The 27,283-nt window shown below is 44.9% G+C and overlaps 1 protein-coding gene across 5 annotated transcripts in view; it reads right to left on the reverse strand.

The window, feature by feature from the left end:
• SP4 (Sp4 transcription factor) overlaps positions 1-27,283 on the reverse strand; it is a 302,392-nt gene that overhangs the window by 179,413 nt on the left and 95,696 nt on the right. For 4 of the 5 annotated variants that reach the window (XM_053261505.1, XM_053261506.1, XM_053261504.1 and 1 more), the window contains one exon: positions 3,238-3,348. In XM_053261505.1, the coding sequence (XP_053117480.1) occupies positions 3,238-3,289 (52 nt within the window). In that variant the 5' untranslated portion in view covers positions 3,290-3,348. Of the gene's footprint in view, positions 1-3,237; positions 3,349-12,418; positions 12,521-27,283 lie in introns of those variants that run through there. The other variant, XM_053261507.1, reaches the window with a different exon arrangement.

Below are 27,283 nucleotides of genomic sequence, written 5' to 3' on the forward strand. Positions count from 1 at the left end.
CTCCTCCCCAAGCTGGATTTGAAAAGGAGGAAGGGAATGGATTGGAAGAAAAAGTGGAGGAGAGGCATCTCCTCACCACTTTCTTCTCCTCCACTTCCTCTTTTGTCTTCTCCTTTTCGATCTAGCAAGTGCAGGAGGAGGAGGAGCAGGGGCAGTGGTGACTCTCTCCCAATAAACCAGTGCCTGAGACAACTGCTTGAGGGTTGCCTCATACTGTGCTGGCCTTGAGAAAATTAGCACTCATGCTGTGGTGACCTTTTCCCAGTTCTGAAGCACATCTACCTAGATGTGCATAGAAGCTCTCTCTGTACACGTGAGGCTCTTTAGTTTCTACCCAATGGGTTTAAATATGCCTAACTCTATGTAGGCATCTACACTATCTATCTATGTGCATGCTATCATGGAATAATGTCAAAAACTCACCAAAAAGGAATACAATTCATGCTAAATGTTTTATTGTAGTACTATATGCCTTGCAACAGTGATTTATTTGGGGGGGGGGCATTTATTTGGGGGGGGCCTAAGCCTGCTCTCCCCTCAGATGATCATTAAGCCCTTCCTGGGCGGCTGGATCGGCCGCCCACAGAACTGCCGTCTCTGTCACGGAGCCAGCAGGGGCTGCGGGGATCAGGGGCCACATGGCCCCCGGATGTTCCAGCATGTCCTGCATGAGCGCGCAGAGCATGTTGGAGAGACCTCCGAGCCAGGAGGCTGCTTTTTAGCTTCCCGGCCGGGGGTCATTTCATGAGTTGCCGTGGCACAGAGCCATGCTGCAGCAACACACGATCTGGAAACCCTGCTTGCTCCGCTAACCTGGGCTAAGGGGAGGACTTCCTAAGCGGATGATCCACTGTGAGGCAACCAGGCTTGCCTGCGAGCCCAGTGTTTCTCACAGTCTACTAAAACCGGGCTAGGCTCCCCTAGCCTGATTTTAGCCGATCGTGAGAATAGCCTCAATGTTATGTTTTAAGGTGGCAATATTGGAATATTTACCTGGAAGTCAGCCCCATCAAAATCAGTGGCTGACGTCCTGACTAATGAAGTGCACCTGTAAAAAGTAACTGTGGGGACCCAACTGCAACTCCCCCATGCACAACTCCACCAGTCCCTCTATGCATGCAATGCTGCATAAGTGGGTGAAACATCCCTGCTTTTCCCATGCTCCAGAAGCAATCTGGAAGAGAGGAAACTCTGAACTTCAGTGACGTGTTTTCTCTCTTCCAGAGCACTACTGGAGCAAAGAGAGGGCATAGATGTTTCACACTCATGTAGAGGGACTGTATCCCCGTGGTGTACTTTGTTAGGATGTCAGTCACTGGGACAAACTACTGAATAAAGAGCTTTATGACTGAACTGTAAAGTACACAGATTCAATGGAAATACTGAAGCCCTATAAACTAGCAGGTGACATCATTTCCCCAACCAATCTGGAATTTTCAGTATAAATGATTAACCCTCAAAAATTCTCATTTAACTCATCACAAGTTTCTTCAACCACGTGGAGTGAAGTGGCTATTTCTTTATGCTGCTTCCTCCTTTTCCTCCCCCTCTCAGCCAGGTGAGAGCTTTATGTGAAGTTGTACCAAGTTGCAGTAGTTAGAATCCCATCCTCTGAGATATCATGTCACACATTTGGCCTTAATAGTCTTCAGATAATTCGCAGTTTTCAGCTCAATCCTAATCATATTTATTTGGAAGAGACTCCATGAGTGGAGCAGAAAGAATACAAACTCAAGATGGAGTCTTTGGGGTCTCGCTCTCTAGCCCATGCTTGGCACCCAGGCAGCATAGCCATATAAGTGTAGAAAAGGCTTCTCGCGCAGGAACAACATGGACAAAAGGGTTCCCATAAGGCTACTTCTCAGTGGAACAGCATAGGCTAAATGCACAAAAGAACCCAGATGTGACTCCTAGTCATTAAGGCTGTTCTCACGAGCAGCCTAACCCAAGCTAGGGCAGCCCAGCCTGGGCTAGGCTGCTCGTGTGCAGCCGGGATCTGTGCAGATCCCAGCGCTGCCCACCTGCATAACCCCACTTCAAAGCCTGGCCTTTAGCAGAAGTTAAGGATGCAAGTGCGCTCTTAACCCCGACGCTGGGATCATGTGTGTGCTTGGGCTGTTTGCAGTCCTAGGGCACACAGAGACAGGTGTCTAGAGCGTCGGTCTAAAAGGAACATCCCCCGATGCACCACGCTCATTGCACGGTGCATGGTGGGATATCTGGAGGCCTGGACAGGTCATCCCAGCCTCCTGAGATCTGCGTTGCTTAGAACCGCACGGATCATGTGGGCACACAGCTCACATGCCAAAGCCAGGCAGAGCTATTGTCTCAAGGGAAGGTAGGTTTAACCCTGCTTCCCCCCACCTGCCCCAGTATTGGTCATGAGAATGACCTTATTGTCTCACAGAGGAAAGGAATAAGAAAAGCCACACATACCTGAGTTAGGGGAAGTGGTACAAAAAACCAGTGGCCTCATTCAGGTAACTATCTGATGCAATCATGCATGCTCCAATATGTAGTTCACTTTGCCCAACTCTCTTCATCCTTTGCAGCCACACATGCCCATATTATTTCAATAGATTGTTAGTATCTGCTGGTTAGTTTCCTCCACTGACCTTGATATAATTCTCCCCCACTCCACACTGTGCCAACAACACTGCTTTGTTTCACACCAGCTGTGCACACATGAGAACCACTGGGGCACAGAACTGTTGGTACCCCACTCCACTGTTCATGGTTTAAGCTGCAAAGCCCTAGCTGAAAAACAGACCTTGTGGTAGGAACCCACTATCTCCCCTCCCAGTGTGTGACCCCTCAGAAGAAAACTGAGGTGAATAGGTGGGGGTTCCATAGCTGCTAACCATCAGAAAAATAAAGATATAGCTAAAACAGTCACAGCTGCTTTATTTGACAAGATCAGTAGTGGTTAAAGTGCTGCTAGCAACATAAGGGGGTTTGTTTGATTTATATCCCACTTTTCAACAAAGTCCTTAAAACAGTTAATACATTTTAAAAACACAATTTTAACTACTTTCCCCATCTCTTCCCCCACTTCCCCAGTACCTTAGCTCTCACTATGAGGTATGGTTCTGAGATTGACAGTCTTTCTGTTTTTGCGGTCTTAGATGTCTTCCTCACTACTGCTGGGCAGCTGTCTATCATGCACAGGAAAGACACAGGAGCCCAAGGAATGCAGAGATGGCAAGCCTACAGAGGCATACCTTGCTTTGTACTCACTCTTGGTAGTGGTAGTAGTGCTGCTGCTGCAGGCATAGCTGGTAATCAGCATGGCGCAGGAGGAGGGGAGAACATCCTTGTTCTCTCAATGTTTGATGGTTGCCCAGTTGTCTGTAAAGAGACGATAAAGACATGTGGCATATGCACAAAGAGTAGTAGCTAGAGCATATAGTGCCTGTGGCTGGGTGCTCATTGACTGAATTTATTATTATTATTATTATTATTATTATTATTATTATTATTACATTTATATCCCGCTCTTCCTCCAAGGAGCCCAGAGCAGTGTACTACATACTTGAGTTTCTCTTTCACAACAACCCTGTGAAGCAGGTTAGGCTGAGAGAGAAGTGACTGGCCCAGAGTCACCCAGCTAGTTTTATGGCTGAATGGGGATTTGAACTCGGGTCTCCCCGGTCCTAGTCTAGCACTCTAACCACTACACCATGCTTTCACAGAGGTGCTCTTGCATCATGCATGTCCTAACCAAGCTTCCCATTCTTCCAGAGACAGTCTCCATGAGGCCTACATTTGTGGATTGCAGCAAAAACTGATAGACTCCTGAACTCTGAAGCATTACATGGTACATAATGGTATTTCCATTAGCCCACTTCGGACTTTATGAAGTCCATGGAGGGTTAACATGTGAGGAAGACAAACATGAGACAAATATTAGGAAGGAATTATTTCCATGTTCAGTCCTACTCGTTACAGACAAGCACTGAATGTGGAGGTGCACAAGAGGTGGATTGGGAGCATGTTGGCATAGGGGCGTGGCCCAGCTGGCACACTCCACCACCCCCTTCACATGTTGGCTCCCCACTAACCGAATAACATTACAAGTGGGCTATTCTCCTACAGGTATGTAGTCTCAAACACTGAGGAGGACAGATTGCTGTAGTCAACAGGGATTCCATCTTTCTCTCCAGGATTCCTGTCTGGCTGAGTCTGGGATTTGAGTGTTTGTATCTAGTGCTGGGCACTAAGAAAAGACTGGGGATTCTGGTTGTTTAACAGTCTGTCTACTTTTGCTGATAGAGGTGCTAGGATGCCCTAAGAACAGTACTAGCAGAATTACAGAAATTCTATCTATCTATCTATCTATCTATCTATCTGGGACCTGTACAGGGAATAAATAATAAATGAATTAAAAGAGAATTGTTAGTTGTAAGAGGTGGCTGAAGGTCTCATTCTTTTAAAATCTTTTTACCTTCATCTTTTCCCTTAGTGTGAAAGCATGTGTATTGCCTATATTCTTTTCAATACATTGGGAAGTGTGAGTGTCTTTGCTGAATCTGGCTAAGTATTGTTTTATACCTATAATACAATTGAAGATTTAGTCATCTAGCCTGAATTTTACTTTAGAGAAGTATCAGTTAATCACAGTATCAAAAGTATTCCCTATTCAAAGAATTTACAATAGTCTTTTAAGCACTTGAGCAACTTGAATTTTCCTAGAGTTTTAAAAGAAACTAAAGGCAAGGATTTAATCTGTCATCCATAATCAAATTAATTTGAACCATTTATCTTTTAATGTAATTAGATCATTTACTTATTTTACTGGTATTTTAAAAAATCTATTATAATGTAAAGTTAGCACAGATCTGCACTTAGCCCCCCGCTAAACCATCCTTGCACTTCCCTCACAATTTGCCCTGATTTTCAACATTCTATGCCTGAACCACCCCCATCAGAAATTAGAATATTCATAAACGTTGCACAACATCACAGTCACACATTCAGTGTTTGAGAGGGGGGATAATGATGAGTAGCTTTGCCAAAAACAGTGGCCCACATGTTGTACTGTGCTAAGAGTGTGGAAGAAGGGCAGTGCACTCTCAGTGTGGTTGTAGAATAGCCGTGTTGAAGACCACAGCCCAGCACAGGGAGAGGGGGTAGTGATTTCCACTTCTCTCCCCATCCCCTCCCCACAAAAGCCCTTTTACTTCCAGGAATATACAGACCTCAAGGACATATTATTTAGCTCCTTTCCAGATTGGCTTTTGGGTTGGCTATGGGGTTGAGACTGCCTTGGTCGGCCTAATGGATGATCTCCAATTTGCGATCGACAGAGAGAGTGTGACTCTGCTGATCCTTTTGGATCTCTTGGCGGCTTTTGATGCCACTGACGATGGTATTATGCTGGGTCGCTTGAAGGAGGTGGGATTGGGTGGAAATGTTTTACAGTGGTTCCGTTCCTACCTCTCTGGCAGATTCCAGATGGTGCTGCTTGGAGACTTGCTCTGAAAAATGAGAGCTAAAGTGTGCTGTTCCACAGGGCTCCATATTGTCTCCAATGCTTTTTAACATCTACATGAAACCGCTGGGAGAGATCATCAGGAAGTTTGGTCTGGGATGCTATCAATATGCTGATGACACCCAGATCTATTTCTCCATACCAACTTCATCAGGAAATGGCTCCCCAAATGCCTGCCTGGAGGCGATATTGGGCTGGATGAGGGATAACAGGCTGAAGTTGAATCAAAACAAGACAGAGGTACTTCTGTAGGATGTCAGGATCCGAGAGATGGTTTAGATCTGCCTGTTCTAGATGGGGTTGCACTCCCCCTAAAAGATCAGGTTCATAGTCTGGGAGTGATCCTGGATCCCAAACTCTCCCTGGTTTCTCAGGGTGAGGCTGTGGCCAGGAATGCTTTTTATCAGCTTCAGCTGATATGCCAGATACATCCATTTCTGGAAACTAATGAACTTAAAATGGTGGTACATATGCCGGAAAACTCTAGGCTTGACTACTCTACATGGGGCTGCCTTTGTACTTAGTTCGTATACTACAATTGGTTCAGAATGTGGCAGCCAGATTGGTCTCTGGGTTTACCCAAAGGAACCATGTAACACCAATTCTAAAAGAACTGCACTGGCTGCTGCTATGTTTCCGAACGAAATACAAAGTACTAGTTGTTACCTTTAAAGCCCTTAACAGCTTAGGTCCAGGGTGCTTAAGAGAGTGCCTTCTCTGTCGTGAACCCTATCACCTGTTAAGATCATCTGGAGAGGTCTGGTTATGGTTGCCACCAACTTGTTTGGTGACAACTCAGGACCGGGCCTTCTCTGTGGCTGCCCCAGGGCTTTGGTGTGTGCTCCCTGCTGAAATAAGAGCATCTCCTTCTCTGTTTGTTTTTAGGAGGACCCTGAAGACCAGGGATGTGCGAAACATTTCGGGCACAGAATGATCTGTACCCAAATCTGTCTGTTTTGGGTGATTTGTTCACAAAACAAATCACCCCTCTGCAAGTCCGGAAAGATTCAGCTCCAAAACAAATCGTCCGAATTTTGGAGCCGAATGTTCTGTTGTGTTGGACCTCCATTTTTTGTGTGTGTGATCTCCATGTAGTCTCCATTTTGTGTTTAATGTTGATTTGAATTTCCCACCCTTAATATTCTCTGCCCAGAAGCCTACAGGCTCTGAGTGGGCACACATTCCAGCCTCCTCATTGCACTCATTTACCACCCACCATCCACCCCCATTGCAGCCTTTAAACAAGCAAAGCCTTCAGCCATCACCCCGGTAGTTCAGCAGCAGCCTATTATATCTGTACCCTCCCCTAGTGCCCAGCCCAGCAGCAGCCTATAGGCTCTGAGTGGGCACAGACTTTAGCTTCCTCCCTTACCACTCACCCCCAACTGCAGGGAGCACACTCCGCTGAAGTCATCCCAGCCCCTGTTCATGGCCCTTCTCCCAACTAAGTGTCCCCTGCCCTGAGACACTCACCCCACTTCTGCCCCTTGCCCCTCAATTCTTTCAAAAAGGAATTGTTTTTGTTTTTTTTAAATCAAAGTTTTAAAAAGAAGCCCCAAAAGAGATGGCTGGGAGGGGAGGAAGAGTGCCAGGTAGAGGGAGGGTTTTTCTTGCTGGCCATGGTGGGGGGCAATGACAGGGGCCTATTTCCTGAGTCACCCCCACCCCTGCTTTGGTGCGCAGGCTGGACTTCTCTCATCTGCCTGGCCCTATGCCAGGGCCTGTGGCTGTACAGCAGTTAGGGGGGAGCGCCTCCCCTGCCAGGGAAGAGGTTCTTTCTGTGGCAGATGTGTAGGTGGTGCAGGTGGAGCCAGTGGCCAGTCCAGCCAGATCCATCTTGCCGCCTTCCCCACCAGTCCCTGTGGGGGGTGAGGGCCAAAGGTTGCATCTGAGGAGACCCAGGAGGAAGCCCCTATGTTTCCTGTTCCTGGGACTTCCCAGGCCAGCTCTGAGGGCAGTGGTGGCAGCGTGCCCCTGAAAGAACCAGAAGAAGCGCCACCACCCAAGTGGCCCCATGTCACAGGAGAGTCCAGCAGTGTGGTATGGGATCTCTTTGAGCTTTGCCCTGGTGATCCCAGTCATGCTGCCTGCACCCACTGTAAGGCACTTGTTAGCAGGGACGAAGATCCTAAGCACTTCAGCACATCCGGTCTGCTGCTGCACCTGGGAGTCCAAACCTCTGCTTGCAGCGGCGCTAGGCCAAGTGCCTCCTCTAGCAGTAAGCAGTCAGTGGCTCCTGCTCCTAGGTAGGAAAAGCTGACTGAGTGGTGGTGCAGCCTCTGGGGAAGTGGTCTGATCACCCAAAACCATATCTTATTATCCGGTTGGGGAGATGATGGCTTTGGACTATCAGCCTTTTAATATCATGGAGAATGTTGGCTTCCGCCATCTGCTCTAGCTGCTTGCCCGAGTACAAAATCTGCTCATGTACCATCTTCAGTAGGAGGGTGGTGCACAGTCGCTCTGGCAGGTTGGCTGAGGACTGGGATAGTGGGATGGCTCACGACACCCTTGGGTGCATCTGCATGGCATGTCCTAGCATCCATCTGCGAGCAAAGGATGAAGGGCAGAGCTGTCACCCCTGACCAGCTGCCCAGGTGCAGCCACCTCTGGATCGAGCATGTCAGGTGTGCAGAGGAGAAGAGGCTAGGTGCAGACGATGACCGGGGGAGGGGGGCTGGTGCGCAACCTAGCAGTGCACATTCCACCCCCAGCAGCACTGCCACCACCACCACTTCTTCTCACTGCAGCAGCACGGTTTCTAAGGCAGTGGCACCAGTGGAGCGGCCAGTGCCACCTCCATGTTCCACCACCCAGTGGTTCACAGAGGGTTTCGTTGGTGCCTTGCCAGGGGGACAGGGGGAGCCTGCCGGTCCCTGCAGCCATGCTGAGCAGTCTGTTCTGCTCTACCTGCAGGAGCCGGCGGAAGGCCAGTAGATGGAGCCATGCCAGTTTTGGGCATTGCGTCAGCATATCTGGCTGGACTTGGCAACCGTTGCTGACTGGTTCCTCTCATGCCCGCCAACCAGTGCCTCGAGCAAGAGGTTGCTCTCCATGGCTGGGGATGTGGTGACCCCTCTACACTCATGTCTGGATGCTGAGTTAGTCGAGCAGCTGGTCTTTTTGAAGGCCAACCTCCCCCTGCTGGGCTACCCTGAGCTGGCCGTGGAGGGTGAGTGACTCGCATCATCCCTCTATGCAGCACCTCCCATGCCACGGCAGCTCATCCCAACCAAGATGTGTCACAGTCTCTGCCCCTTACTGCTACTGACACATCCAGACAGTCAGACACGCACACAGGCACCACTACTGCACTGCGAGCCTGAGAATGGTGAGAATGGTACTGCTGCTGTGCTGGCACTCAGGGCTAGGACAAGTGATTGCTCCATGCATCAGGGAGGGGTTCTCCCAGATGTTTCTGAGAGAGACTACAACTCCCATTCCCCACTGTTGCAATGGCTGGCCACCACCGAGACTAGGGATAATGGCAGTTGTTGTCACTCTCAGCAGCATACATCTGTGGATCCCTCTCTCTTGCAGGAGCACCCGCTTGCCCAGTCCTGAGGGCCAGAAGGCAGAAGCGGCACACCATCCATCACAGAGGCAGGCTGCTGCGTGTGAAGGCACAGGAACGTTTCTGGAATGTTATGTTTCACACATGCTTACGCTGAACCATACACACATGAGGGGAGCACACTGTCACAGAGGGTTTGCTTTGTTTCTCCTTAATGTTGAACAGTGTTTGATTTGTTTCAACCATGCATGACACCACGAGGCCCATGACGGAGGTGGGTGGCGTGTCCTGGCCTGGTGCCACTATGGCTCAGCACCACCACCACCACCCATCCACAGAGGCTGTGGTTGGGGGCGAGGCAGGAGAGAGGATTTTGGAAGATGCATGCCGATATGAAATAATTGCTTTCATTGACTATTCTGAATTGATGCCAAAATGAAAATGATGCATGTCAATGTGATAAAGGCGCGTAAACTTCAAAAATTCTTTAAAAATCACCCCTTTGCCCAATTTCTTTGAAATTTGGGTAGTAGCTTCCACCCATTGGGCATGGCCCCTTCCCCACTCTTTTGGTCCTGGAACCCTTTTTAAAAATCTGAATTGATTCGGATTCAGAAAATTCAGGTACAAATTGAATCTGGGGTGATTTGGGGTGTGTGTGTGTGTGTGTGAGATTCAGACCCAAAACAAATTGGGCGTGTTTCGATTTGGGTACAAATTGAAATGAAAAAATTGATTTGTGCACATCCCTATTGAAGACATGCCTATTTTCCCAGGCCTTCAACTGAGATCAACTTTTAACTTTTTAATTTGTCTTTATCTATTATGATTTTTATCTTTTTATGAATTTTAAATGCTTTATATTTTATATTATGTTTTAATTCTGTACACCATGTAGAGATTTTGATATTAGGCTGTATATAAATTCAACCAACCAACCAACCAATCAATCAATCAAATTCCTGGAAATGAAAAAGGACTTTTGTGGGGTAGGGAGGGGAGAGAAGTGAAAATCACTTTCCCCCTTCACTGACACTGGGCTGTGGAAGCAGGCTTCAATGCAGATATTATCCAGCTGCTCTGAGGGGGTGCTGCTCTTCTTCTGCCCTGAAGGCATTGTGCAACATGTGAGCCAGTATCTTAAGTAATAAATGATTTTTTTTTGAAGGGCAGCTATGTTCAGTATACATGATTCCCGACACTGGTGGTAGTTATGTGTTTTAATTGTGGTTACTATATAATAATTTACACTTTGTATATTGCCTATTGCCTGCACACATTAAAAGCACCTGTCTTACAGTACATAAATGAATGCAAAAAAGAACACATATTATTTTAGAGTGATTAATATTAATACTGAACTACTGACCTCATATTTTCACCAAATGCAGCAAACAGAAATATAGGTGTAGTGAATTGCTATTTGAGACTAATTAAAGGTATAGTGGTTAGAATACTAGAACAGACTGTAAATTCAGTTTCTATATAATGCTACAAGGTTCTGTCTTGTGAACATTGTGAAAAGAGTTGCAGTTTCATAATATACAACATTTGTAGAGTGACAGTGTGAGTTTCACGACATGTCTTTGCAGTTTAGAAGCCTTTATAGTAACAGCATATTATGTGTTGTAAAATATAATATTTTGGATTTTAAAATAGACATTTAAAAATGCTACCAAGTTGGTTGTTTTCTTGCCACCATCTAATTGCACTGAGAACAGTGGCTGCCATCTTGACTAAATTACTCAGTAGTGCTACTCAGGAGTTACTCTAAAGGGCCACTAAATTTCAGTGGAATTTACTCTAGTAAATGTAATTAGTTCAAAACATCAAAAAGAGATTTGAGGCTCATATCTTTCAAAAAGTGGATGACATTGACATTTGACAGAGCCAGCATGGTGTAGTGGCTAGAGTGCTGGACTAGGACCAGAGAGACTCAAGTTCAAATCCCCATTCAGCCATGATACTAGCTGGGTGAGTCTGGGCCAGTCACTTCTCTCTCAGCCTAACTTACTTCACAGGGTTGTTGTGAGGAGAAACCTAAGTATGTAGTACACCGCTCTGGGCTCTTTGGAGAAAGAGTGGGATATTTTAAAAAATGTAAAAATAACAGGAGCTGTGTCATTGGAAGACTCTGCATTGCAACTCTGCCCAACATCATATTGTAGAGCAGGGGAAAGCAAGTGGAAGGAGAGTTTGTGCATCCCTCAAGGACATATTCCTGAAGTCAAAAAGTCCTTTTGGAGGGAGGGAGGAGCAGCAAAAATCATTCCCACTCTGCTCACGTTTTCTTGTTTGGCAATTGGCAGCCAACTGGGTAGGGCTGCAATGCAGTCTTCTACTGATGAAGCTATTGTTACACAGTTCTAACACTGCACACAGTGTCAGCCAGTGTTTGAAAGATATGAGCCACAAATCTCCTTCCAGTGTGTTGAACTAATTGCACTGGCTGATAGCCTGACTAAATTTACTGGAGTATATCCCACTGAAATTTAGTGGCCCTTTAGAGTAACTCTTGTGTAGCACTACTGAGCAATTTAGTCAGGAAGTCAGCCAGTGTGCAGAATGCAGGCGTATAGCCAGGGGCGTAGCAAGGTTGGAGTGGGCCCAGAGACAAGATTTTAAAATGGCCCCCCCCCCAAAGTCCAGGGCCTCCGCACACCCCAGGCCCCCAAGGATTTAAGTCTGATATTCCAAAATAAGTATGCTGCCTGCAAATACATTTCACTGAATACACACACACACATCACAATATATAGTGATATACATCGAGTACTATACATTTGTATTACTTTTAATGCCTAGAACACACTAGAAAGATGAATTATTAAAATGGGCCCCTCGCTGCAGATTAGCAAAGGAGACTTTCAACCATGCAGGGTGAACCTATGTTTGTTTTCCCAGAATTCTGAACAAATTCAGTCAAGTTTGATTGCAGGAGGTTTTTCACAGGAGGCTTTTAAAGCCCTTTAAGACACATCTCCTCTGGAATGGAGGTGCTGCATTCACATGTTGGCCAGATTTACCCTGAAGTCCCTGCAAGTTATTGGGGAGCAGTTCACACACAAGAAAAATAAAATAAAAGCACCACACATGCTTCACAGTTCTCACGCAGACCTTCTGGGTTGCAAAACAACTTGAACATAAGTGCATTTATAAATGAATGAATGAATAAATAAAATTAATAAAATACTGTTCCAGAAGTTTTTGCAATTTTCTGCCATGAAACAAGCCACTTATAGGACTTTTTAGATAGTTTTTTTTAAGTCAGCAAATTTTCCAAGCTGTTTCAAAATAAATATTCAGAGACTTCTCGGTCCCCCCCCCATCCAAGCCCTATGGCAAGCAGATCCCTATATATTGGGGGGGGGGGCGGCGGGAAAGCTAACCACAAAAAGGAGTTCACACTCTACCTGGCAAATGCTGGTCTGGGTTAAGCAGGGCAGCAAGGGGTCTTCTGCTGCAGAGAACACTCTGGCTGCCTCCTCCTTCCTGGCTTGCTTGGGCCCTACTCGAGTTCAGGCTTCACTGCGGCCTACACGGAGGCCTCCGTGGAAGCCCCGCCCACCCGCCGATCAGCTGAGAGGCGGGAGAAAAGGAGCTCTTTGCAGCTTGCCTGCTGCTTCAATTGCGGGCCAGCAGAACAAGCAGGAGAGACGGTGAAGAGGGCAAGTGGCTGAGAGGCTATGGGGCTGGGCAGGGGGCAATGGGGAGTCACATGAGGTGCCCCTGGGGTGCCCCTCCAGGCAGTGGGGCCCCCAGACAACTGTCTCCCCTTGCCCTATCATTGTTACACGCCTGCGTATAGCTACCACAGAGACAGAGGACAAGTACTGGGAAGCCGTGAGTATTCTGGGGTCACCCACTGCCTCCCCTTCCACTGCTTCCCCTTCCACTAGGAGCTCTCAGTCCCAGCTCGCGCTGGCTGCTCTTTGATCACATTCTCTGGTAGCTGCACTGACTCACTGAGACAGAGCTGCTGGTATCCAAATGTGAACAGGAAGCCACTTTAAGACAGGCCTGTTCTCACTAGCATTGGGGTCTCCCTGCCTCACTGAGCTGGTGGCTCAGTGAGCGTGTGCTTGTGCCCCAACAGGTAGGCACTACCCACCACTGGTGGCTGGTGAAGGCAGGGAGTGATGGCGAAGGTGGGGGCAGGCTCACTTTCAGATCTTGTCCCAGGATCCCCCCTCCAACTTTGCTACAACACTAGCAGAATATCACCCAGTAACTTTTAATGGCACATGGCAAACGGTATTTGAAACTAGTCGTTAGAAAACAGTGTCTTCAAAAAATCATAATACCCATGGATGTGCCTAAAGCAGTTCTTTGGATCCCAGCTAGGGTCATCTCATATTTGCATCAAATCACTCCTAAAGCAAATTGCTCACATTAAACAAATGTGAAATACTGAAATGTCCTTTTTAGCAACTGAGCTCTAAAATTAACATTTTTGAAATGGTTGCAATAGAGAACAGAACTTTAATTGCATGTGCCTATGCTAACCGTGTGATCATCATCAGCAGACACCCTCTGAATCCACATGTCATCTGAAGTTAAGCAGCTGATAATGGTAAGAGGGCCTTTTCAGCTGAAGAACCCTGTCTTTGCAAAGTCTTCTCCACAGAAACTCACCTGGCACCAGATGAAGCTTTTTTTAATTGACTCAGGCACTCTACCACATTATTGAGCTGATTTTAATTGGGATTTTGCTGCTCTGCTTGATTTCACTGACTGCGTGGCTGTTTCTATCAGTATTTACCTTCATGGTATTTGTTTTATTATTTTAATATATATGCTGCCTTGGGATCCTTGTGCTACAGGGCAGCTTATACATTTCAGAAACAAAAGCGGGGGGGAAAACCCCTCTAGGATTTGAATAAAAATTACATGCATTAAAAGTAATATTCACTGGTCCCTGTGCATTGTCCTGGCTTCCCCGGACAGCATATGCAAAGTCAGCATTACAGCAGCTTTGCCTATTCAAATAAAGAATTCAAAGAGCAAAATTTCAATCCTGTACATACCTTTCTTGGAAGAATAATTTAAAGTTTTCCCATGTCCATTAGGCCCTTACAACCTAATCTCACTCTGCCAATTGCTTCCATGGTGAGATCATTAAGTAAATTATTTTAAGATCAAACAGCCTGCAGTGACAATAGAGTTCCATGTAAGGTAACTGCTTCAAAGCCCCCCCACCCTTGCCCCCCTTTTCCTCCTCTCTCAAATTATAGCTCTATGGGCTATTCATCACCTCTCGATGGGGCTTGCCCCACTATTACTTGGCTTTTTGCTGCAGGCTAAGGTAGCACCACTAATTGGCCTTTGTAACAAAACTGACCTGTGGACAGGATAAAACTTGTTTAGAGCTTTAGGGACAAAAATTATTCAAGGTTAAAAACACATGAATGCCATGGCTACGTCACCATAAAAAGAAGTGAATGAATTTCTTCCTCTGTGGTTCTTAATGTGAAAGAATGCGTTCATGTTGTGTCCGTGCCAAACAAAAGCTCCTTTAGATAGTTGAACAAGTCCACTTTTTTTTTTTTTTTTTTGCTCAAGGATAAGAAGGTCTATCATTTTCTTTATTTCTGTGGAACCCCTCACAGTAAGGGCCCTTTGATCTTAGAGAAGAATGGTAGATTTAACTGCTCCATACAGGTGCAGGGAGTTGATTTGACAGGTTATGGCTTTTATTTCTACCACATTAGATGTGTGCATACAAATGGGGTCTTGACAGATTCAAGCAGGTAGGATCCAAACAACAACAACAACAACAACAAAAGGCTTTGTACAAAAGCCTGATACACCTGCAAGAATGGCACAATTTGAAAATGCTGAATAAAGAAAGGTAAAGCCATTAAGTTTCCTGCTGTGAATGAATTTTTACAACTTAGAGAGACAGCACATGGCTGAGAGAGAGGAAAGAAGCCTGAGCAAGTAAATAACACATGATTCAGACAATCTCCTTACACTTAAAAGCATCTCTTCTCGATCTGAGTTATTTTAAAATAAATAACTCCTCAATGGGAGCCTTGTACGGAAGCACATAAATTATATTGTCTATAACAGAGGAGTGAATGGAAGGGAAGAAGGAATGTGAAAGAAAGCATTTTCAAATCATGTTTACTCAAACCAGTACTTTTTTCAAAGGATGATTATCTTTGTGAATTATCTTACATTTACAGTTACTCATGATTACAACTGGTGAAGTGAAAATATGGCCTTTTAGCTTTGTAGGCTTCCGCTCCCCACCCCACTTTCCTCTGGTTTTTCACTTAGCTTAAGTGCAGTTAAAATGGCTTGTATGAGAAATACACTGTTCAACAGGCTGCTACCTACAATAATACGTTGTTTTCTGAAGAACTTGTTTTTAGACTGATGCTTGCTTAGGGAATCTACAAAGTTAATTTTGTAGACTCTCCTCTTCCCTTTTTAGGTTTGATCTCACCCACTTCCTTTGGTACAGCTGGAAATTACAGTATCAATAAGATGGATATGCACTAGAGTAATGATAACCAGTCTCCAAATTTAAAAGCACCTCATGTTCTACTTGCTCTTCCAGTAATATCTTGCATTTAGGGGTTCTATTTGTATTTATTAAGCAGAAATCTCTCATGCTTGTTATCTATCATGTAAGAGAGAGTGTGTGGAGGGAAAGGAATACAGAGATAATTTTGGTTAAAACTTGTAGAGAAACATTGGGGCAATTCACGCAACCAGGCAGGCAGGGGGGAGGATGCGGGGGGGAAGGCTGGTCCAACTCACCTTCTCTCCAGACATTCTCTGAAATGTTGATGGGAGTGTGGCACGCACTTGATTGGCTCAGGGAAGGCTGGGCCTTCCCTTTTGATTTCACTAGATCCTGCTATGGAAGAGGCGGAGCTGCCCAAGCAGCCTAGTTCAGCTTTGTTCTCAGTCTCCTGAGTAGTACTATTAAGTAACTTAGTCTGCATGTCAGCCATTGTATTGATGCTCTTGCTCAGGCTGTGAGCTAAATATAATTCCGTAGTTTCCATTATACAAGGAAATAGTGCTAGACAAGCTTAATGGTCCTTTATACAGTTGTCCCTTGCCAACCACAAGGGTTCCATTCCTGGAAACCCTCATGGTTGTCAAATTCACAGTAGATGAGGCATTAAAGTTAATGGGAAAGTGGGGGTTTAGGGCAATTGTAGTTGCAAAGCGACCAAAAATAAGGTTAAAAATTGAAAGAATCTCCCCTGGCCCCCAGAAATGACCCCCCTGATCCACAGAAATCACCCCAAACCTTCAAAAATTGTTCCCTGACCCCTGGAGATAATATATTTAAAATTTCTTGTATCCCGCCTTCTTCAAAGACTCTAGGCAGTGAACAGTGATAATAACAATAGCAATAGTAACAACAACAATAATAAAAAATAAAAAGGCAAAAGCCTGGCAAAAAAGGTAGGTCTTGAGAAGGGCCTTGAAAGCCACTAAGGAGGGGGCTGCAACAAACCTGGGAAGGGAGGGTGTTCCAAAGAAGAGAGTCAGCCACAGAGAAGGCCTTCCTACGGGCCCAGGCACCACACACTACACCAGGGCCCAAGACACTAAGGAGGGCCAACTGAGAAGATCTCACAGGATGGGATACAACTGGCCAAGATACAGGTGCTAAGCTCATAAGGGTTTTGTAGGTGAGAACCAGCACTTTAAATTGGACCTGGAAGTGAACAGGCAACCAGTGTAGCAGTTAAAGAGGTGTAGCAGTATCAAATCAACAGCCATCCATGAGGAGACGGGCTACTAAATCCTGGACTAGTTGAAGCTTCCAAATCATTTTCAAAGGCAACCCTTTAGGCAGAGCACATTACAGTAATCCAAGCAAGAGGTAACAAAGGCATGAGTTACTGTTGCCAGGGCCTGCCAGTCAAGAAAAGGCTGTTACTGGTGAACCAGCCGAAGCTGGGCAAAGGCAGCCCTGGCCATGGCCTCCACCTGCTGTTTCAGCAGGAGCCGCAAGTCCAGAAGGACCCCCAGATACCAAACTGTCTCTCTCATGGGAAGCGCAACCCTGTCAAGAGATAAACTCACACCCAGCAATTGGCCAATTTGCAAACTGAACAAGAGCAACTAGGTCTTGGAGGGATTAAGCTTGAGCTTGTTTTGGCCCATCAAGGTCCTGACAGCCTCTAGGCACTGAGCCAGCACATGAAAGGCATCACCTGTTTGGCCAGGGGTAGATACCACCTAATGGCACAGTGGGGAAATAACTTGCCTAGCAAGCAAGAGGTTGCCAGTTTGAATCCTTGCTGGTATGTTTCCCAGACAATGGGAAACAGCTATATCGGGCAGCAGCGATATAGGAAGATGCTGAAAGGCATCACCTCACACTGCGCGGGAGATGACACTGGTAAACTCCTCCAGTATTCTACCAAAGAAAACTACATGGCTCTGTGGTCACCAGGAGTCAACATTGACTCAATGGCACAACTTTACTTTTAGAGATATAAAGCTGAGTATCATCAGCATATTGATGAAAACTTACCCCAAACCGAGGGCTGACCAGGCCCAGCGGCTTCATGTAGATGTTAAAGAGAATGGAAGCCAGGACCAAGCCCTGTGGAACCCCACAAGAAAGGGGTCAGGGCACAGAAAACTCACCCCCAATTGATACCGACTGGAATCGCCCAGTGAATAGGACAGGAACCACTGAAGAACAGTGCCCCCAAGGCCAAGCCTACCTAGGCGTTCTAGAAGGATAGCATGGTCGATGGTATTGAAAACTCCTGAGAGCTCAAGAAGAACCACGAGAGGTGCACTTCCCACATCAAGGTTACAATAAAGGTAATCCAACAGGGTGACCAATGCCATTCCAGTGCTGTGCTACAGCCTGAAACCCGACTGGCAAAGGTCCACAAGGAAGGGATCAGGGCACAGAAAACTCACATTGACACTGACTGGAATCGCCCAGTGAGATAGGACTGGAACTACTGAAGAACAGTGCCCCCAAGGCCCAGCCCACCTAGGCATTCCAGAAGGACAGCATGGTTGATGGTGTCGAAAGCTGCGGAGAGATCAAGAAGAACCAAGAGAGATGTGCTTCCCACATCAAGGTTACAATAAAGATAATCCAACAGGGTGACCAATGCCATTTCAGTGCTGTGCTGTGGCCTGAAACCCGACTGACAAGGGTCCAGAAAATCAGTTTCCTCCAGGACTCTCATCAGCTGAGCGCAAACCACCTTCTCCAAAATCTTACCAAGAATAGGAAGACTGGAGATTGGATAATAGTTATCCAGATTGTCAGGGTCGAGGGAAAGCTTCTTCAGGATAGGGTAGACCACTGCCTCTTTCAGGACTGATAGAACAAACCCCTCCCGTAGAAAGGAATTAACTGTCTCCCCTAAACAGAAGAGATGCTTCTGACAGAAATGACCCCCTGACCCCACCCCACCCTGAATTTATTTTTTAATCGCCAAACTACGGATACTCAGGTCGCAGTTGGCAAGGGTGGTCACAATTTCCCAGTTGCGGATACTCAAATCTGCGATTGGGAAAACCGCAGTAGATGAGGGACTGTATACACTATGCATTTGATTTGTAACTTTGAAAGGATGCTTGTTCACACATGCCAAGAAGACTAAGGAAAATACTGTTCAAAAAAATCTTGTTAGGTGAGTGGTGGGGATCTAAGGAGAACTAGGTTAAGTTTATATCCAGCAGTGTTTTTCTACCTACTCTTCTCAGTAATAAGGATATGATCTTTTCTTTAAGATTTTGGAACTGGTGACTGTCATTTCCATGAGCTTGTTGCTGACCTAATTTAATATGTTGTTGAAAGTCTTAGAGAAACTGAATGTGTCACAGGCTAATGGATGTTAGGGATGTGCACAAATCGATTTTTGCAATTTTATTTGTGTTGGAATTGAATCAGCATGATTTGATTTGAGCTTGAATCTGCTGCCCTCAAATCTGGGTAAATAAGATTCAAATTTTATTTAATTCAGCCAAATTTTTAAGGGTTAGAGGGCACCAAAGTGGGTTGGGTGGCAGGGCCCCAAGGGTGCCAACTGCCACCCAACTCCCAAAGGAATCAGGCAAAGGGGTGAATTTTTAGGAATTTTTGTGTGTTGTGGATTCTTGGTGAAATGACTTAATAGGGAATCCCTATGAAGAAGTTATTTCACAACCAAGAACACACACACAACTTCTAAATAAATAAATAAATAAATAAATAAATAAATAAATAAATAAATAAATAAATATCACTCCTGGCAGGGGAAGTGGGCAAAAACCACCCACCTGGGTGTGTGCACTGAGTTAGCCCAGAGCACCACAGAAGTGCCTGCACAGCTCCAGCGCTGTGTGAGAAACGCTGTTGCTTCCTTAGTCAGGATGTCAGCTTACTCTTCTAAAACTACAGAAAATCTTGTGGCATTTCAAAGATGAACAAATTTGTTGTAGGCAAGAGCTTACTTCATATTTCCATTCACTTGAACTACAACAGTTAAAATGCCATAACATTGAACATTTTTAATTTATAATATCTATATCGCTATTTCTTTGATAAGTAGATCAGGATTATTATTTCCATTCACAGAAAGGGAACTACAATTGAGAGAGTGCGATTTGTCTGAGGCACTTTTGACTAATCTTCACTACTTGTTTCTTTAGATAAATAAATACTTTATTTTTGTTTAATGTCCCTTTTAAAAATGTCAACATATTTGATTTTGGGGGAGACAGTCTCAAAAGGTGTAATCATGTATTCCTTCAGAAATAATGTCTATGCTGCAGTTAGAATCAAGTGATAACTCAAGTATGGGCAAATCATGAATAAAAATGATACCAGAAGGCAAAAATGTTTCCAATCTTACCATATTCTGCTTGTTTGGTCTTTTCTATTCTAACATTGGGAAATAATATATGCTGCTAAAGATCATATTTCTGTTACAGCTAGTACAGGTTTATGAGGATCCTAAAAACATGTAACAAATCTGGAAATTAGTGTTACAGATTTTTTTAGGATTCTTTATGAGCTTTTATTTAGCCAAATATATGATAGTTATTTGGCACTTCCAAGTATGTAGATTTGTTTTTCAAAAATGTGAATTCATGTCTGCCACCTGCTCGATCAATCTCCTTTTCCACGACTGTTTCCCCAGAGAAGCCCTTTAAAGCATTATTGAAGTTCAGATTTACATTACATAATCAGCATTTACAGCAAGTGGACTAGAATAGACTACATGTGAAGCAGGACATAGACTAATTTACAGAATTTATCTATCTAGATTATTTATATGCTGCTTCTCAGACAATAAGTTTGCAAAGTGCCCTACATAGCAGAGAAGTGGGAAAAAAATCTTTTTCACAGTCTTAAGCAGTGGGAGAGATACAAGCAACAGCAGCAATTGGAAAGATGATCTGCTGGAATGTTTAGGGCCCATGATTGCTCTCCTTATGCAACACCACTTGGAAGGTACCTCTTTGCGCAGGTAGCAGATAATAGATGAGGATCAGTTTCCACTAGACTAAAGCTCTGAAAGGCATGGGTTCTCAATAAAATTTCTGCAAGCTCACATTACTATCTAAAGCACACTACTAAAGCACACATTACTATCATGTGGAATGCTGATAAAACAGTAACAAGGTTTTTGTGGTAGTTCTATGTTTTGTAATGAATCGTCTCTAAATTGTTCTCATCATTCAGTAGGTGGCACTCTTTCCCATGAGCAGATGATGATGTGGCTCTATGTCATGCTATGACTTAGGCACAGCTGTTTTTTTAATCTATGACACCAGACTCACATATTCACTATGATCATTGGGAAAGTGAGTTGCTACCAAAGTCCAAGATGGACACCCAAGGCAGGGCAATGGCCTGCCAGGATATGCAGTCAGTTTCTGCACTCCAGGGCCAGCCTAATGCTATGTTTCTCTAAGTCAGACCAGGTGAGCATACTACTCACATATTACTCGAAGCTGACAGAGTGAGGGAGTTACGCCCAGTTGTCACCCTGAGGCAATAACTCCAGGAGTCCACAGGTAGGGAGCCCTTTGCTTTTCACACATGCTAATGGGGACTCCTTGGCTCAATGGTAGTGTAGCAGGCTTTTCCATAAGGCCTTGGAAGCCATAGGGCTCCCGCCTCACAACTTTGGGATTTACTCCTTCTGCATCAGAGCTATTTCAGTCACTTCAGAAGGTGGGCTGACGACTGACAGGATCAAGAGCATAGATTGCTGGCATTCAGTGGCAAACAGGTCTTACATACACAGCAGTAGGAGTCGAGGAGGCAGGTGGGGTGAGGGCTTCTTGCACTCTACAATGACTCTCTTTCTTTATAGCAGCCCCAGGCAGGACAATGGCAGCTGCACTGTGGATCATGGACACAGAATCCTGTACTCAGCAGCCATCAGTGTGATGGACCCAGACCTCAGCCTGGCACGGGCGGTGAGGATGTGACGGCTGGGAAAGTAGGGGATGTACTGGAAGGAGCTAATTCCATCCCCAAGCAAGCTGGCAGCAGAGGGAGCACGGCCCAAAGTCCTGGTGTTCTACCTCGGTAAAAAGGACTTGGTGACGTCCTCCAGAGTGGGGGTGATTTCCGTTTTTGGGCTAGGACTCAAGTGAAATTATAAAAATCTACACAGGGATGGTATTTGCATTTGTTGAGATGCTCTCCCACCTTGTTTGGCAAAGTTCCAGGGACAATGAGGCCATTGAGCAAGCATGGATCAAGGCCAACAAGGAAATTGCTAAGATTTTGGCTTGGAGGGGGAAGGAGGGTATCAGACAGACAGGCTTGCTGCCAAGAGCAATGAGTTGTACAGGGATGACAGGGTGTACTTCTTGCAGGCCAAAGGCCACCTTTACACCATGAACCTTAGAGAGTGCATGAGGAGCATCTTTTAGTAGAGGCTCCATGGCAGGGAAGGGGCTTGGCATAACTATCCACTCCCCAGTCTGTGGTTGAGAGGCCTGGAGGCCAGTCTAGGGAGAAGCTATTCATGTAGCAGCCTGGGGCCAGGATCATGGACACCAGAGCAAAGTGGGTGTGTTTTACTAGAGACTGGACCACTGAATCCACTGGGCGGCCAAGCTTTGCCTCTGCCCTAACCCTGAGCCTTTCCTTTAGGAAGGCCAGATTGCACCCCAGCCAGTGAAGTGAACTGTCTGGTTGGCTGCCTTGGTTAAAATAAGAGAGATTATTCATCTTTGCCCCAGCCACCTGCATGAAACAGCCTCTGTTTTTCCAGCTATTTATAGTTGTTTTTACTTAATTATGTTGAATAAAGTTGTGACCAGGCAATTTGCCCTGTGCCAATTTCCAAAAGTATACTTGTCTGTTCTTTCTTTCCATACAAGTACTCCTAAAATTCTCCACCAAATCCAGCTCTAATAATGAATCAGGAATTGTGACATCTGTTCTGTTCAACTAAATTGGCTAGGTATATCTCTACCACTCCCCTCCCCTAGGTCTTCATAGTATTGGTTGTTGTGTTTCATCTTGACAAGGTGTTTGTTTGGGTCTTTTCCACAATTTATTTGTGGAAAACACTACTTATTTGTGAAAAACAATTATGTACTTATATTTATATTGGTCTTTTCAGAAGTACTGGAGCAATTAAAAAAAAAGGTAAAACACAAATATTTTAAAGAATTTTTAAAAACCCAGGAGGCATTTTAGCATATATATTGTATTGTGCTTGTGGTGGAGAAGCCTCTGATGATGATTGACTGAGATGGGGTGGTGGCAAGGAATATTTAATTGCTGAGGGATCTTAACAATTTGCAGTTTGACTTATGTGAGGCAAAGGAAATATGTCAGTTTGTTTAGGATTAGAATCCTAGAGTCAGGTTGAGGACTAAAAAGAGGTCCAGAGCAAAACTGCATATATAGGTCTGTGAGATAAGAAAGGCTGCACTATACACTATTGGCAGGATGGAACAGGACAGGCTAGAGAGGTTTTGAGGGCTAGCAACTATTGGCTTACAAGTCATGAGGTGATTAGGACTGCTGGGTCTTGACCCTGACATAGGAATTTTGCAGATTTGGACTTCTACTGTCACTGTAGCATTGTGACCTGGTAACCCAAAGGAGGCAATGAGGATTCAGAATCAATGGGGTGGGGGCTGCTTTTCGCATATTGATCCAAATTAACCAGCCAGTACTTTGGCTGTAGGCTTCTAATACAAAACTTGCATAGATTTAAATGTTTTATCATTTAACATTTGAAACCCTGCAATTATTATTAACTTTTCAGGAAATACGGTAGATAGGAGAGTATGGAATAATATGACTGCAATATGAAATGCCTATTATTTAGATCTAGGTTTTCTGAAACCCTAAATGGAGTCCCCAATATTTTATTTATTAAACTGATACTCTGAGTGATATATCATAATCAGTCAATACAACTAATAAAGCCAACAACACCCATAACAACAAATAATACATGCTAACAAGGAATAAAACAGTAATTCTCCAGTTGAAAACCAGTTCCACTAAAAGCTCTCTTAAATAAGAGAGTTTTTCCTGTCTCCAAAGGACAAAAGAGAAGGTGCCAAGGAAGCCTCCCTGCACAAGGAGCTCCATAACTGGGGTGCCATTACTTAGAAGGCTCTAGATGTGACAAAACCAACAGTTCTTCAGATAACGGGGACATTCAGATGAATTTCCTCAGATTATCTCAATGTACTGGGGGAAGGGGGATATATGTAGAATAAGAAGTTCCTTCAGATAAGCAACATCTAAGCTACTTAAACCATTAAAACCAGAATTGTGAATTGAGTCCAGAAACCGACAGGTAGTCAAGGCAGATCTTTCAGGATGGATGTTATGTGGTCCCTGTACGAGGGCTACAGCTCATAGTAGGGATGTGCACGAACCTGTTCGGAGGCCCTTTTACGGGCCTCCGAACAGGTTTGAACACCAGGGGGGTTCAAAGTTGTACCGGGGGTACCACTTTAAGGGCAGGGGAGGGTCCACTTTCCCCTCCTTCCGCTTCCCCCCCCACCCGCCGGGTACTTGTTTTCCATAAAGGCCTTCAGGGTGGCAGTGTACTTCCCTGCCATCCCTTCCCCCGCTCCGGTTGGAAGTGGCTGGAAGTACTGGGTGCGTGTGCATGTATGTGCACATCAGACGGGCGCACACACACACACATGACATGCACATCCAGTACTTCCGGCCACTTCTGGACGAAGGGGAGAAGGGACAGCAGGGAGGTACACTTCCGCCCCAAATGCTTTTATGGAAAACGAGTGCTGGTGGGGGGAAAGTGGGGGGAGGGGTAAGTGCACCCTCCCCCACCCTAAGAATGGCAACCCCCACACCCTCGAGCCACCCCCGCCCGGTTCCGTTCACATCCCTAGCTCATAGCACACACATTCTTCAAACAGAAGGCCCCATGTTCAGTTGCTAATATCTCTAGATCAAGGATCTCAAGTCCAAACTAGACAGGGCTTTAATAATTCCATTGACCCTGTTGTGCTTGCTCCCCCCCCTTCCACTGCTGTAAATAGCTCACATGGGGATTGGATCAGGACCATAGGTGAGGATAGGAGGGCTTTAACTCTGTCCACTGCCACAGTCTCAATCAGGGCTCCCTATATGTGCTATTTACAGAAAAAAGTACGCATGCCAGGCCCAAAGACATTATTAAAATCAGATCTAATTTGCCCTTCAGGGAGGGAACAGAAGCTGTATCAGTTGTTGTCATTGGGTAGGTTGGCAGTAGCTTTGCATCCTCTCAGTTGTTTAAAAGATTATTTTCCTACAGTACAATGAGGAGTAGTGCAATAAGCGAATAGAGTCTCACGGATCGGCTCTTTCCAGGTTGTTGTTGCGTAGTAGCCAGTTGAACTTTCTTTCACTAATATGTTCATTCTTTCCACTAAGCCATTTCCTTACGGATGGTACAAGGAAAGAGTCTTGTGTTTTATCCCATCGTTGTGCAAGTATTGCTCCATTTCAAATTAGGTACGCTGGTCCCATAGCCAGTCACTAGTTCTTTAGGAAGATCTTCCTTCGCAAAAACTTCAGCCATGAACTGGATCACCTTGTTTGTAGTAATAATTTGTCAGCAAATGAAACTTCTAGCAACCTGGAATAGTAATGCACCATCACTATAACAAGTCTTTGTTTTGCAGATTGGTTATCAAAAGGCCCCATTATATTCAGAGCAATAGGAATATGCAAATTGATTTGGGTACAAATTGATTTGTACCTGAATCTAGCTGATTCGGGCAATTTGGAGACAGAACAAATCACCCCTGTGGTCCATTGGCTGGATTCGGGTCCAAATTGAATCATGCCAGATTTGATTTAAATTGATTCAAGATTTGGATTCCTCCTATTAATTTCCCCAGATTCCCAGCTTTCATTAAAAAAAAAAAAAAACCTAAACTCTAGCCCTTGTAGAAGTGGCATTACGGAGCAAAATTTGTGGTCACTATTTTTTCAAGTGTTTGGATTCTTTGGTGTATAATAACTTTTCTCAATGAATCCCTATGAGTATTCATTATGCACCTTCATTTCTTCCATTCATTTTGTCTGTCTTTGGACAGTGCCAGTTGTCAACTGCCATGTGCCAACTACACCCTCCTCCCACCAGCAAGGCAGTGGAGTCAAAGGAGTGGTAAAAGTCTTCTGCAATTTGTCAGATACAGCACGAGCCATACAGTGCTGGATTGCATTTTCAATGTGTTTGTCCATAGAGGCCACCAAAAACGTTCTCTGATTCAACTTTTAGTCAAGCTCATGCCCAGGTAACTTCCATGGGCAATTTTGATCACTTTTGCTTATAAGGAGGTTGGCACCACCAAATGATCAGTCCTCAGCACCAGCTCATTGAAAAGTGACAGCTCCCTTGCTACATGGCATTTATGGTTGAAAATGTTCAGGTACCTTGTTTTGCATGGCAGTCCATTAGTTATGTAAGGTTTAGGTTCAGTAAGCACTGGATCAGCACTGAGGGCCACTTTCTATTCAGAAGATGTGATCACCCCATTAGTGGATGAAGCTATTTGTGCAATTACTCCTTCATCCTCGTCTTTTGGGATCTCCTCTTAGCCCAGAAGTGGAAGTTGAGATAAACAATCTGCAGCTGTATTCCAAAGATATTCACCTGGAAATCAAAGTCTATAAGTCTGGTGATCCATTTGGCTATTCTTGGGGTTGCTTGACTGGATCCCCGAGTAGTAAATAAAGCAGACAGGGGTTTATGATCTGACCGTAAAGTGCATTTTCTGCTCCACAAGTAAGTCCTGAAGTGCCTCACTGCCCAGAAACATGCTAGAGTTTCATTTTCAATGACAGAATACATTTTCTCTGAAGCAGTAAGCACTCGGGAAGCAAAGGCAACTCTAACTTCCCTGTTCCCCTTTTGCCGGGTCAAGACAGCACCCAAACCATATTCAGAAGCATCAATAGTTACAACAGTGTGCTTGCTGGTGTCAAAAGAAGTGAGAGCAGGGCTTTCAGCAATGGCCAGTTTGATAGTCTGAAAACTAGCCTTGCAGGATGCATCCCAGTTAAATGCTACATTCTTTTAAAAAAGAGGACGCAATGGAGCAAACTACCTGACGCTGAGAATACCAGTGATGGTGTGCAAACAGTCTCCAATAACTTCCTACTGCCTCTCTTTTTCTTTTGTTAAACACCAACTTGGTCTTCCCTGAATCTCCTGGAGCAATTTATGAGGCAAATCATCTAACAAATTTAGAGTAATACTCACCGAGAGTCCTAAACATAATCAAAGTACATCCTTGTTGTGTGGCTCTGGCACTTCCTGATAGTTCCAAGTCTGTTTGGGGAAGTACGCCACTCTGAGATACTGTGCGTTCCAAGTATGTCACCGAGTGTGTGCAAAAGTGACATTTCTCTGCAGAGATAGTAAATCCGTGTTGTCAAAGTTTTCTTAAGACTTCTGTCGCTTTAGCATCATGCTCCTCATTGGTTTTGCCATTCACTAAAATGTAATCCTGAAAGTAAGTGATGCCATTTGTAGATCCAAAAATGGCATGCATCATTCTTTGAAATAGCAAAGCTGCAGAGGCTAATCCAAAGGGCAGTATTTTGAATTGAAAAAGGCCCTCTGGGGTAATGAAGGTCATGTATTTGTGAGAACGTATGAGCAGAGGAATTTGATGATAGGCTGAAGACAAGACCAAAGTTGTGAACACTGAGGCCTCTTTCACAGTAAGCAGCATTTAATTGATATTGGGTAATGGATGACAATCCACTACCATGTTGGAGTTCACATCTCTTAAATCTACTCACATTCGAAGTGTACTATTTGATTTCCATACAA

This window comes from Hemicordylus capensis, chromosome 6 (genome assembly GCF_027244095.1).
Source record: "Hemicordylus capensis ecotype Gifberg chromosome 6, rHemCap1.1.pri, whole genome shotgun sequence".
Taxonomy (NCBI): Eukaryota; Metazoa; Chordata; class Lepidosauria; order Squamata; family Cordylidae; genus Hemicordylus; species Hemicordylus capensis.